Source organism: Cheilinus undulatus, linkage group 21 (assembly GCF_018320785.1).
Source record: "Cheilinus undulatus linkage group 21, ASM1832078v1, whole genome shotgun sequence".
NCBI lineage: Eukaryota > Metazoa > Chordata > Actinopteri > Labriformes > Labridae > Cheilinus > Cheilinus undulatus.
This window is the reverse complement of record NC_054885.1, coordinates 3,147,187-3,161,603: the sequence shown is the minus strand read 5'-3', so window position 1 is coordinate 3,161,603 and position 14,417 is coordinate 3,147,187. Positions and strand designations below refer to the sequence as shown.

Sequence of the window (14,417 nt, the reverse complement as noted above, 5' to 3'; positions counted from 1 at the left end):
TCTGCTTACGCCCTGCGCTCCACTCTTGGCTGCATGCTTATGTAACGCTCCAACCAGGAAACCGGCGCGGGGCCAGACCTCCCGTCGGACTCTCTGCAAAGCTCTCTTTTCTGCTCTCAAGGCCAGGTGCTGCAGCCGTGATCAGGTTTTCATCCAGACTGTTATCAGCAGGACAGCGGAGCAGAGAGGGAGCCCCGAGACTTAACTTCTCCCTCCGTTATCTGCGAGCTGAGCCTGGCCACTGGGCTGGAAGAGTTTAAGTAGCTGAAGTTGAACTAAAGTCCCTGCACGGCCAGAGACTCTCTATCCCAGAGCCCTGAGGGAAGCAGAGGATCCAGACCGGTCCGCTTAGAGCCACACACACAGCTGCATCTGAGTGTAGGGGTTTTACTCTGCTCTGGTTCCAAAAAACGTGAGAAAATCAGGGAAGTTTGGTGTCCTAGAAACGCGGGATCTGAACGTCCCATCGGTGTTTACACAGCAGAGGAAACCCGCGAGTGGATCCTTCATGAGCTGTTTGTGTTTGCAGGGCTGGTGAGCCGTAATTAAAGCGACCTCTGAGCTCACGGCAGGTTTACACACAACCGCTGTGCTCACCCTGGCCTTAGCTCACCTGTGAGAGGGAACAGGTGTGTGTAAACCTCTGTCCACCGAGTGCTGTTTGATTTAGGGCTGGGAAGAAAACACAGCGGGATGTTAATCCATCCAGAGGTGGTTTCATGCTGCAGCAGTGCAGACATTTTCACTTTATAAGCATCATTAGTGAAAGATGGCATAAAAATAGCTCTATTTTCATTTTATATGGTATCTTATCATGTCGTATTGTCTTGTAATGTGACTTTTGGCACTTTTTGCCCTTAAAAATCATTTGGAATAAGGACAAACAACCCAAAATGTACAATTTAAACAGGGACAATGATGCATCTCTAAGGCAGGAAGACTAACAGAGAAAAATCCCTCTGACAGAGACCAGGGATGTCACATTTGGACCAACAGAGACTCAGGATCTGACACATACATGTAGAATGTAAAACATACATGAAGACAAGGATCCAGGAGGATCTTAAGATGTCAGCAGCGGGGTCTGAAACATGGCAGGAGAAAGAAAACTGGCAGGGTTCATGCAGACGGTTGAAAAGTTTAAAACCGACTTTTTATTGACGTGAAAAAGTCGTAATTTTACCGTTGAGAGGTCTTGAATTTTTAAAGGAACCCTGCATGATCAGACAAACTCACCTTTTTGGATAGATATTTGTATCTCATATTTATATTGAACTAAAAGACTCACTAGATATCTGTGTTTGGAGTTATTTGAGATAGAGCTGGGCAAATATGACATATAGCCTGCTGCAATCTTCAAATTGCAGAAGATGCAATATTTCTTTAACGTGAAATGTGTCTAAATACCAGTTTAATACATTTCCTTTTGCAGTGGCAGTGATTTAATGCACATTATGCAAACATTCAAGTGTCAAATTTTTTGTAAAGGTTTACAAAAATCCTCCTTTTTTGTGTTTTATGTATGTTTTTCTCATTTAAAATGAGTGACATAAAAATGATAATGCCATTAAACAAAGCCACGAGCAAAAATCCTTAGCTCATTCTATCTAAAACTGATGAAGCCTAGCGTTACTTCATGAAAGTCATACCCCAGCCTCACCTCCTCCACCCCAGCCGCCTCCTTTATAGCTTAAAGCTTGTTACACCCCCATATTCAGATTCCTGCTACTGTGGATTAATTACTTTGGAAATAATTTCACTCTTTTAAATACACGTGGTCTTATTTATGGAATTATTTATAGCTTGAATTTGTTGGAAAATACCTAACATTAACCCAAGAATAATCGCATATTAAATCGCAATATTTTGGAAAAAAATTGCAATTAGATTATTTTTTCAAATTGCTCAGCCCTAATTTGAGATTATAAACTCACTGCCATGTTTTGGTCCACTGGTGGCGTGGTGTGATGTCATGTCTCACGCACGGAGAATTTTGAGATTTGAGATCTCTTGCACCATGAGTGGTTATCGGTCACACTAGACAGGAAAATGGTAAAAACACAGAGCCATTTTTACTTTGTTGTAGCAAATATTTACGTCCACATGGGTAGAATATGTTTGAAATCTGTTTCTTGATGAACTAGATGAAGGCCATGAGCTAAAACATGTCTGTTTAATAAAGTTGTTCCCCAAACTTCTACTATTTATGAAGCTTTCTGTTTCCATACGTTACAGAATGTTGCAGGTAAAGATAAACACAGTATGAAAACACTTCTGGTTTGCATTTTTCAAAGTAAAAGTCTGCTTTAGCACTCCTTTGGAGAAACCCCCTTTGTTATTACATAATGCTTTTATTTTGAAAAGCTCCTTGAACAGTTCCACTATACCAATGTGGCCCACAGCAAATTCTAGAAATTAAATGAAATATGGTAAAAATTTTGGCAATCAAAATAATAATATCTTGTTTTCTAACTCCTAACAGAACCCCCTAAATCTCTCTGGCATCCCCAAGCACCTGGAATTGATTGTCTATTTGCGTAGTTAGCAATTAAGCCGAGCTTTTAACATCAGTTCAGGCAGGCTACAGAGTCAAGCCCACATCAGCTGAGGCCAGTCGCTCTCATGCAGCCTTATATAACCTGCTCTTGCCTGGCCACACTCTGACACTCTCTCTGCAAGCTGCTCTTACAACCTTCCTCCACCCCAGCTCCTCCTCTGTTCTGACTTAATGTCTTATACCTCCCCTGCACTCTACACTGAATCCAGTCACTTGTAGGGAGGTTTATTGAGGTGAAACTTGGGAATGACAGAGCTTTGACAGCAGGGAGACAGAGCCAATATGCAGCAATCCGTACCTGGTACGAAAGCTGTGTTGGTGCCGTGGCGGCATGTGCAGCAGATTAAAGCAGTAAAGCATGCTGTCAGTCCGAAACGGCCGGTTACTGCAAAGGCACTGCAGGGAATGCTCAGGCCAAGTGACGTCACAGTGCGGACCAAAACATGGTAGCCTCCTGGTGAGCTCAAATTTAGAGTTTGTTTGTTCAAAATTCAAATATCTGTCTTATTTGTTGAACTTGTCTGATCATGCAGGGTTCCTGTTAAAGGGCTAAAATGTGATTGACATAAAAATAAGGGCTGAAAGATTTGAGAAAATAATCGAATTGCAATTTTTTTCACCCAACATTGCGAATGCAATTTAACATGTGATTATTCTTCAGGTTCCTCATCTTATAAACCCTTCTATATTATAACACACAAAGCTATTTCCCCCAGAAATTTATATCCAGTCTCCCAAAAGCTACAAATAAATGTTCAAAAATTGGAAGAAAATAACTAAAAAATAAAAACCTGCCCCACCAACCAAAAAAATCAAATCAAATTCCCCCCATAATTACAAATAAATTCCTCGGATTAAAAATATATATATATATAAAAAAAAGCATCCCTCCAAAAAATCAAATTAACTCCTTAAAAAATTAAAAATAAATTTCTCAAATTTTCATGAAATTACCCGAAGATTTCAAAGCTAATTCCCCTAGAAAATTGAATCAAATTTCCCCAAATTCACAAATAAAAATTTCCATTTAAATACATAAAATTTTCTAAACAAATTTTGCAAAGAAATTCAAATCAAATTCCCAAAATTTTACAAATAAATTTATCAAATTTTCAAGAAGATACTTCAGATTCTCAAAGCAGATCCCTCCCCCCAAAATTTAAATCAAATTCCTAAAAATGTCAAAATACATTTCTCAAATTTCTGCAAAAATATCTAAAAATTTCTAAGAAAAAATCCCCCAAAATTCAAATCAATCTAAGAAAAATGTTCATTGCAATTATTTTGTCCTATATTGCAAATTTGATATGAATTGTAATGAAGGGAGTGATGATTTTATGGATTTCTTATTTTGAAGAAGACAAAAATATACAAAAATAAGGAAAGTAGGAACTTAAGTCAATTATTCTAGAAAATACTGGATCTTGAATGTTTGCATAGTGTGTAGAGCAAAACACCTCTGCTTAAAAACGTTATAAACTGATATTTCAAAAACACATTTCAGGTCAAAGAAGTATTGCACCCTCTGCGATTTGAACATTTCAGTGAGTCACATTGAGATTGAATCCACATTTCTATTAATTGCCCAGCCCTAATGAAAATGATTGTTTCCTTCAATACAGAAATTGATACCAAGTTTGCAATATGAGCCAAAATATTCACAATTAGATATGTGTTTTAAATCATTTTTACATAGTTTATTGTACACTGTAATTATGATTTCTTGCTTGTATTTATTGAAAATTATATAAGGAAGCTAAAAATAATCGCATATTAAATCGCAATATTGGGGAAAAAATCGCAATGAGATTATTTTAGTCAGTCAGACTGGACATTTAGGGTCAGACGTGCTCGGGCACGGCTCAGATTCTGAAGCATGAGTGCACCCTCAGATTAGTCACATGGTTTTTGTTGATGTGAGTCACAGAAATGTTAGAGTATTAGATTTGGACTTCTGTCAAAACAATCTGAAGCTGAGACTCCTGTGTCAGTCCGCGGAGTCTGTGGGTTTAAAGAGAGTGATTTAACAGCCATTTGTTGTTTTTAAAAGCTTGTTTATCTTGAACAGAAAAGGTTTATCTCCATCAGAATCCTTTCTGTAATTCTCTCAGACATCGACAAGCAATTTCTAATCCTATCGGCGGCACAAACAAGCACATTTAGTGGATGTTTTTTTATTTTAGGGATTATGTTTGAGTGTTTATGGCTTTACTCATGACTGCTGGCTGAAGCCGTCTACTTTAGATCTAAAACCTTCATTTCTGGGAGTCATTTAGATCCCAAAATATGAATTAAACAGCTCCCTTTTACTGGTCTTAACTTTTAATTGGATTCAATAAGGAACTTAGAGGATAAGGATCTGATTAGTGGATTCAAAGTGGATTTAGGACTCATTAAATGTGATTGAACTCAGACTCTCTTGGCTCCCTGTTTACTTGGATCTCTCAGTTGTTCTTTCTCCTCGAACACCTCCAGTTTCCTCTCAGCAGAGAGGAGAGCTGCCGCTCTGTCATCAAACTCATCTGGTTTTCTCGTTTCTTTTCAGCTACTCCCCCCTCCTCCTGGAACAGTAGCTCCATCAGCCTCCCGGTCCTGGAAATATCAGCGCTCCCTAAATAAAGCCTTAGCAGGAAATTAAGCAGTTTTTCCGTCTCTGCAGTCTCGGAGGAAACTTCAGAGGGTGTGCGGCCGGTTCCTGGCTGTCAGCTGAGCGTCAGAGGAGTCTCACCTGAGGGGGGTCCATGTCTCCGACGCTCAGCATGAGGAGGCTCTGACTGAGGAGGCTGCAGCGGGGATTTTAAATAAAGCTGGTTCACACTCGAGGAGGAGGAGGAGGAGGAGGGAGCATGGGGAAGGAGCAGGACCTGCTGCAGGCGGTGAAGAGTGGAGACCTGCTGTCCACTCAGAAGCTGCTGTCGAAACTGAAGACCAACAGGAACAGTGAGTACAATCCATACGGGGGCTTTTATTGTGAAATAACGTCCTGCAAACACGACTCTGCTTCAGTGCAGTGAGACAAACACGTTCATTCACTAACAAAAACAGAACTTATCGTGGTAACAAGCTGCTTTTCTCCTGTTGATGTGCATTTACTGGAATAAAATGTAGCATACACTCAGTGACCACTTTATTAGGTACGCCTGTGAAGCTGCTTAATAATGCAGATTTCTAACCAGCCAATTGTGCGGCAGAACTAAAAGGGACTCAGGCATGCAGACATGCTCAAAACGATGTGCTGACACTATCTTTCCCGCCTCTATCTTGGCGTTCATGCATATACACTCCTGACCAGCTGAAAAATTGCAAGAATTTACATTTTGCGCTGAAAGTTTTAAAATGCAAAAAGAAGAAATAGGAGGGAGACAAAAAATAGTTTGAGTGAGCAATTTATTGAAAACAACAATTAAAGTGAAATAGGCTGTTCATCAGCTGATCAAAAGTTTCAGACCACAGCCTTTAAAAGCCAAAATCTGCACAAGACTGACTTCCTGATGGCAAAGGCTAAAAAGCTTTCTGTCTTTGAACGTCGTCGGATTGTTGAGCTGTCTAATGACAGCGATTATCCGGAGAACGGGGCGCTCTGAGACTGACAGGAGGAGGACGTGGAGCAGCACGACACCTACAGCCAGTGGGGATGATTTAGAGGCGGCATTGTGCAAAAAGGTGGAAACGGGGCAAACAAGCCGGGCTGCAGGCTAGGCTAAGAGCGACCCCGCATAAAACCTGCCCTACCAACCATCTTTCTCCCGGTGCCCGCTCCCTCGCCAGCAGGATGGATGGATCGATGGATGGATGGATGGATGGATGGATGGATGGATCTATCTATCTATCTATCTATCTATCTATAAGCAAGGCCTCTCGCAACGCGCCATCGCTGCTGAGCTTGGAGGCAGTAAGACAGTCATTTTGAATTTCTTTAAACATCCTGAGGGTTACAGAACAAAAAAGTCAAGTGGTAGACCCAGAGAAATGTCACCGGCGGAGGATCCGATTGGCTGTCCATCAAGACACAGGACGATCCTCGACCCAAATTCAGGTTGTGCAGGGGCATCAAACGGTGGCTGGCTATGTGGAGATGTTGCAGCGGGCATCCCTCATGACCGAGGGCCCTCGTCTGTGTGGTTATGACTGAGGGCCCTCGTCTGTGTGGTAATGACCGAGGGCCCTCGTCTGTGTGGTTATGACTGAGGGCCCTCGTCTGTGTGGTAATGACTGAGGGCCCTCGTCTGTGTGGTAATGACCGAGGGCCCTCGTCTGTGTGGTAATGACTGAGGGCCCTCGTCTGTGTGGTAATGACTGAGGGCCCTCGTCTGTGTGGTAATGACCGAGGGCCCTCGTCTGTGTGGTAATGACCGAGGGCCCTCGTCTGTGTGGTAATGACCGAGGGCCCTCGTCTGTGTGGTAATGACTGAGGGCCCTCGCCTGTGTGGTAATGACTGAGGGCCCTCGTCTGTGTGGTAATGACCGAGGGCCCTCGTCTGTGTGGTAATGACCGAGGGCCCTCGTCTGTGTGGTAATGACCGAGGGCCCTCATCTGTGTGGTAATGACTGAGGGCCCTCGTCTGTGTGGTAATGACTGAGGGCCCTCGTCTGTGTGGTAATGACCGAGGGCCCTCACCTGTGTGGTAATGACTGAGGGCCCTCATCTGTGTGGTAATGACTGAGGGCCCTCGTCTGTGTGGTAATGACTGAGGGCCCTCGTCTGTGTGGTAATGACTGAGGGCCCTCGTCTGTGTGGTAATGACTGAGGGCCCTCGTCTGTGTGGTAATGGCTGGGTTCCTTCTTCTTCTGGACCATCCTGCGTCTTCCCTGATCTAAATCCCGCTGACAACATTCGAGGATGGATGGCAAGGAAAGTTTACAAAAATGGACATCAGTTCCAGACAGTGGATGCCCTTTGTGAAGCCATCTTCACCACTGCCTCCTGGAAACACTCGCATCAAACGAATTTTTGAAGTGAAGAGATGCTTTTGATGGTGTGAAAATCCTGGTAGATCATCAGAAATACTCAGACCAGCAACCATGGCACATTCAAAGTGACTTAAATCCCCTTTCTTCCTCATTCTGATGCTCAGTTTGAACTCCAGCACACTAGATTGATCATGCCTACATGCATTAGCAGCCATGTGATTGGCTGATTAGATATTTACGTTAATGAGCAGTTGAACAGGAGCCTTTCAAAGGGTACCTTTACTTTCCATGCACAAGTCTTTGTTAATGATGATGCATTCTGAAAGAGCTCTGTCAGCTGATTTGTTGGCTATAATGTGTTTAAATGTCGTTGGTTTCTATGTCAAACATCCATCTGCAGGCCCTGCTTCTAAATCTTTCACTTGTCCTCATCTCTCTTTGGTTTTTACATGCAGAATGATTATTCAGAGTAAATGTGTCCTCAAACTTCTGTGTTCCTGCAGTGTTTGCAGTTTTTCCTGCTCTAAATGAAGCCTCTGAATTAAACAGCAGCATGCTTTATTTTCTGTTTATTCAGGTTGGTCTCATGCTATCAGCTGCTTCTCTCTGCAGGAGGAGGTTAAGGCAGCTCTTGTTTTCTCACTGATCTGCTGCAGGTTCCCTCCTCAGAGGCTGTGGAGGCGTTGACTTTCTCAAACAAGCTTTTGTGCTGACTTTTGTCTCCTGTTGCAGTCACAAACTAGTGTTGATGCAAGAGGTTGTTTAGCAGCCGGTTCAGACGTGAGCGGAGCTGTTTGCTGCCTCTGTGAAGGCTCTAAATCAGTCATACTCAACATGTGGCTCTTTTGTGGGGATTTGTGGCTCTTTTATGTCTAAATTTGAAATATTATTCCCCCGGAAAACCACCTAAAAGGCAAACTTTGACCTCAGGAATTATCCATTGCAATTTGTTTCCTACACTTATACAGTAGGCGTAAGTGTCAAACTTAATTTTCAACCTTTATTTTTAGTCTGTATATTTCCATTGACCTTATTTCCTGCTTTTTGCAAATTCCATTTTTCCCTTTTTTGCCACTTTTTGCCCATTTAATGTTCCTCTTGCTATTACATGTCACTTTTCCCATTTTCCCCCCACCTTTTGCTGCTTTTTGGCAACTTTAGTCACTTTTCACTCATTTTCCCCACCTTTTTGCTGCTTTTTGCCAATTTATGTTGTTGTTTTGCTCATTTCCCCCCACCTTTTGCTGCTTTTTGGCAACTTTAGTCACTTTTCACTCATTTTCCCCCGCCTTTTTGCTGCTTTTTGCCAATTTATGTTGTTGTTTTGCTCATTTCCCCCCACCTTTTGCTGCTTTTTGGCAATTTTAGGCACTTTTCACTCATTTCCCCCACCTTTTTGCTGCTTTTTGCAAATTTTAGTTGTTTTTTGCTGGCTTTCCCCACCTCTTGCTGCTTTTTGGCAATTTTAGTTATTTTTTGCTCGCTTTCCCCACCTCTTGCTGCTTTTTGCAATTTTTAGTTATTTTTTGCTTGTTTTCCCCACCTTTTGCTGCTTTTTGGCAGTTTTACTCACTTTTCACTCATTTTCCCCACTTTTTTGCTGCTTTTTGCCAATTTATGTTGTTGTTTTGCTCATTTCCCCCCACCTTTTGCTGCTTTTTGGCAACTTTAGTCACTTTTCACTCATTTTCCCCCGGCTTTTTTCTGCTTTTTGGCAAGTTATGTTGTTGTTTTGCCACTTTCACCACCTTTTGCTGCTTTTTGGCAATTTTAGGCACTTTTCACTCATTTCCCCCACCTTTTTGCTGCTTTTGCAAATTTTAGTTGTTTTTTGCTGGCTTTCCCCACCTCTTGCTGCTTTTTGGCAATTTTAGTTATTTTTTGCTCGCTTTCCCCACCTCTTGCTGCTTTTTGCAATTTTTAGTTATTTGTCACTTTTCACCCAGTTTTTGTCATTTTCTGCCTATTTTACCCCTGCTCACCCATTTTGGCCACTTTTTTGCAGCCTTTTCACCTGTTTTGCCAGCTTTAACTTAATTCTATTGCCACTTTCACTAACTTTTAGGTTGTGGCTCTTTTAAAGGATGAGTTAGAGAGGGTCAGGAGGTGAAGAGAGGGACTGTGTGCCAAACATGGATGGGATGAGGCGCTGTGATGGAGCACAGATGAAGACCCAATGCTAAAAAACATGCCAAAATAATCATTTTAAATGATGCAGTTTATCTACTTTTAAACGCTCTAGCCTCCATCTGAGTGTGCCAATTCTTCAATAAAGTCGTTGTATAAATCACTGTTGGTATCACAAATCATAAATCAAGTGTTTGCATGAATGCAGGCTTTATTTTGGGCGTGACAGAGTCAGACTTTACCAGCATAAAATCCCATGATCCTCATTAAACCATGAACTATTTCACCATCACTGCAGCAGCACACACTCAGAAACAAGAGTGCATGGAAAACACAGCAATAATGCAAAATCCTGAATAGTAGTGAGAGAAAACAGATAAAAGTGGGGTGCAGGCTGCTTCCAATAAAGAAAATAAGAAAAAATGATCTGGAAGTTGTAAAAATTCTATTGGTGCATCGTGGCATCTGCTTTTTTCATCACAGTCAAAGTTAGAGAAGAGTTTCTGAGGGAAAATGTTCCATTGAAAATGTTCAAAATGTGTGATATCATGTGTTCTAAAAATATGATGCATGCTGTCCTTGCAGATTTCTGGACAAGACCTGCAATTTTTGCAATAGTTTGTGTGTGTAATTATTGAGTTTAAAGGTCACATATTTTACCCCTTTAAGACAAGTTTATATCTGTCTCAGAGGTCTCTGAAATATGCCTGTGAAGTTTGTTGCTGAAAAAATAGGGCTGGACAATTAATCACAAATTAGATTAAATTGCATTATGGCCTACTGCAATTTTCAAATTGCAGAAGTTGCAATATTTCTGTAACTTGAAATGTGTGAAAAATACCAGTTTAATAAATCAATTTTTTTCCAGCGGCAGAGATTTCATGCACATTATGCAAACATTTAAGTGTCAATTTTTTAGAAATGGTTTACAAAAATCCTCCCTTTTGTGTTTTAAATATGCTTTTCTCAATCAAAAAGTAGCAAAAAAGCTGGCAAAAATGGGTGAAAATGACCAAAAATGGCAAAAACTGAGTGGAAAGTGGCAAAATTTAGGTGTAGAAAAGGGCAGAAAGTGGTCAGACTGGGTGAAAAGTTACAAAAAATGAGTTACAGGTTGCGCATTGGATTCAATTGCACTATTTCCTTCTGCAACTTTCAAATCACTAAGGGTGCGATATTTCTTAAACCTTAAATGAGCGTGATAAAAACATTTTAATCGAATTATTTTTGCAGCACCGATGCCTGTTTGCTTTTTATGACTTCCTGTATGCTATGCAAGCATTGAACAGTCAGTTCAGTGCTTGCAGTTTTTTTCTGGAGTGGTTTGCAAAATTTTGCACGTTTTTTTCTCATTAGTGGGGATGCTGAGTAAGCATCCACCCTATTGATATTCGCGTCAGCCATTTTGTTTATTATTCTTCTTCTTCCATGTCCGCTATCTCCTCCTTCATACTTTTTAAATATTTAACTTTTTTTTACAATGTTAAACAGATGGCAAAATTTCACAAATCTGCACTTTCTTCAACTCCTCATAACTTTGGCATTCCTTGGGCTATTTTCACTATTTGACTATCATACACTTCAGCTTCTTGTGCTCTTTACGGCTATTTTTAAAACTTTTTTATACTATTTATACTTTTTCAACTATTTTGCTTTTAAATTCTATATGTTGAGCAATGATGTCACATTTTTCACAAATCAGATATTACACTCTTCAGCTTTATGCTATTTTCAGCTATTTTCATGCTTTTTTAAGCTATTTCTATGCTGTTTCAGCTACTGAATGCCATTTCAGCTACTTTTAGGCTATTTTCAGCTAATTTTATGCTATTTTCAGCTTTTTAGGCTACTTTCAGCTATTCTTAAGCTATTTTCAGCTTTTTTAGGCTACTTTCAGCTATTCTTAAGCTATTTTCAACTTTTTTAGGCTACTTTCAGCCATTTTTTTAATCCCCTTTTAGCTACTTTCATGCATATTTCTGTATTTTTTGGCTGTTTTCAGCAGTTCGTCCACAATTCAGCTTTCAGCATCCCCATGCAATTTCAGCTGAAATGGCAATTTTGATCTAGTTGAAAATGAGAATCACTCCCTTCAATACAACAATTCATATCAATTTTGCAAAAAAATTTTTATGAATTATTGAGCCCTGGTTGAATTTTAGGTGAGAGCCCAGTGTGGGTGGTATGGAGCATGTGCAGAAAGGAGCAGGATGGACTTAACTGTCTGCACAGAGCTTGAGCAGATGTTGCCCACTTGAAGATGAGAGTGCTTTTTTCTTCTGCATCCTTCCTTTGGTGCAAAACTATAAGTGCAGGACTGTGCACATGCAAAGGATGGATTAATGTCGCTAATGTGAAAGCAGAGCAGCTATGAGGAGGAATCATGCTTGAGCCTGGTGCGAAAACACCTCTAGAACATCCTCAAACCTACAGCTCCACTGATTTAAAACAATCTAATGTTGGTTTCTCCTTCCTGATGCCACAGAGCCAGGACGGGCCCCCAGACATTGAGGGCTCCTGAGGGACCCCTCAGCCACAAACACAGGAGCTTTGTCTCCCTGTTTGAGGTATGCCCGGCCTGCTTTAGAGCCTATAGACATCCTGTGTGTTTAGTAGACTAATTAAACATTTAACACACCAATAGCAGAGTTAGCAGGCAAACACCACAGCCCAAACACAGAGGCAGAACTTCACCCACCGTCTGAGAGGTTTTAACACGTTCTCTCCAATCTGGGCCGTCTGCAGGCGAGTGGAAACTTCCCTCCTCATTACTGTCCGTTTATAGTTTCATGTTTGGAGATGAGAGGTGGAAGTAGAGCGAGCAGAGTCCCAGTGAACTCCAACACTCTCAGCAGCGAATGCTCCCCCTTATTTGACCTTAGAGTACGACTTTATGCAAAAGAGACATCATTTTTCTGGGTTTTCTGCAGAGTCTGAATGAAACAGCCAGGGTGTGAGAGTCTTAATGTGTTCCAATTACATCCAGGCATGTCAAGTGACTCCAGTTTTCCACTTTTGTCAGCAGGAAAACCAGAATATGACAGCGAGCAGAGAGCGAACTCTGCACAATAAACGCTGCAGTAAATGACTTTCTGGAGGAAGGCAAGCTTGAAAATCTGGGTCAGTGTTCATTAAGCATCTCAAGGTAGAAAATCACTCAGAAGTGAACAGAAATCTCAGCCATGCATTCCTGAAATAAAGTCAATGAAGCACTTTTCTTTAACGGAAGAGTCTGCAGCTGTCAGAGGATGCAGCAGCAGGAAGTTCACAGTTTTAGGACCCATCTTTCTTCTACTTCTGTGGTCAAGCATGTGCATGAATCCTTTTGATAATAAAAGGTACAAAACTCTTTACAATGCTGTTAAACATTGACATCTTAAAACTAGAAGCAGAGGGGTTTGACTTTTTTGATCTTGACTTTTTAAGGTTTCAGGATTTAAAATCCTGATCCAGTAAATCTGTGAAAGTTATCTGAGGTGAAGAGGACCTCAAAGGTCGCTCTGAGGATCTGCGGCGTGAAACAGTCGGCATCTCTGCCAGCACAGGAGGAGGATTCTGCCGCACGTGATTGGCTGAGTCGAGTTTGAACCCAAACTCATGAATAAAACATGACAGGGATTTGGCATGAGAGACGGTAGACATCCAGAGTGGGCGTTAGCCTCCCCTCCTCTCTCCCTCCGTCACGCCGCTCGCCGTTTTGTTTCGCTCTCAACGGCCGGCCTTTCATAGAGACCACAGGTTTACGAGGGATCGTATAATGGGACGCTGATGAGCTTGGGGCTGAAAAACATCGCTCCTCTGGGTCAATGATAACACCTCCTACAGCACACTTTTGTTCAGGAAGACAGATGGAGATGTTAGAGGCTAAAAGAGGCTTTTATCTGCTTTGTTTGAGCAGAAAAATCTCAATCTATGCCCTTTAAATACACATCAAACTATAACAAACACATAGCTGAGAGCAGAGCAGAGTCAAGGCTTAAAAAATAAAATGAAATGGCTGCACAGCAAAATTTATCTTAAAGTTTATACTTCTCTTACAACCTGGTTTAACTTATATTCTATGTGTTGCATGCTTTATAGAAAAATCAAAGCTGTTTCACTCAGTTAAATATGGCTGTTAAGAAAACTAGAATATAAAAACACATTCTCCAACCTTAGCATGTGCAGAAAGGATGTCAAAAGTTTTTACACTTTTCAAACAACATTTAAAACAATGAAGTCTGTTATTTTAACGGTCAATAATACCAAAAAGTATCAAATATTTTTTATTTTTAATTTCAAGTCAGTCATTTTAACTAGGGCTGTCAGATATCTTGACCATGATTTTTTATACCTTCACTTTTAATAGTCTGTATGGCAGTAAACGCATGCCACACAATGATAATGATGAGATAAGTGAGTTCTGCATAGAGAAACTCTACCAAAATGTTTAGAGCTCTTTACAACTAGGGCTGAACGATTTGCAATAATAATCTAATTGCGATTTTTTTTTTCCCCAATACTGCGATTATTCTTTGGCCAATCTTAAGTGTTTTTCAACAAATTCAAGCAATAAATAATTCCATAGATAAGATCATGTGCATTGAAAACACTGAAATGATTTCAGAAGCAATTAATAAATTATAGCATGAATCTGAATATGGAGGTGCAACAAGCTTTAAGCTATAAAGGAGGCAGCTGGGGTGGAGGAGGTGAGGCTGGGGTATGACTTTGGTGAAGTAACGCTAAGCTTCATCAGTTTTAGATAGAATGAGCGAACTATTTTTGCTTGTATTGCAAATGTGATGTCATTTGCTTCGTTGAAGGGCGTTATCATTTTGA

At 40.8% G+C, this 14,417-nt stretch overlaps 1 protein-coding gene across 6 annotated transcripts in view; it reads left to right on the top strand.

Moving 5' to 3' along the window:
* Positions 1–14,417, top strand: part of LOC121529380 (caskin-2-like) — a 96,117-nt gene that overhangs the window by 3,680 nt on the left and 78,020 nt on the right. For all 6 annotated transcript variants that reach the window (XM_041817179.1, XM_041817178.1, XM_041817177.1 and 3 more), the window contains exon 2: positions 5,103–5,497. In XM_041817179.1, the coding sequence (XP_041673113.1) occupies positions 5,404–5,497 (94 nt within the window). In that variant the 5' untranslated portion in view covers positions 5,103–5,403. The remainder of the gene's footprint in view (positions 1–5,102; positions 5,498–14,417) is intronic.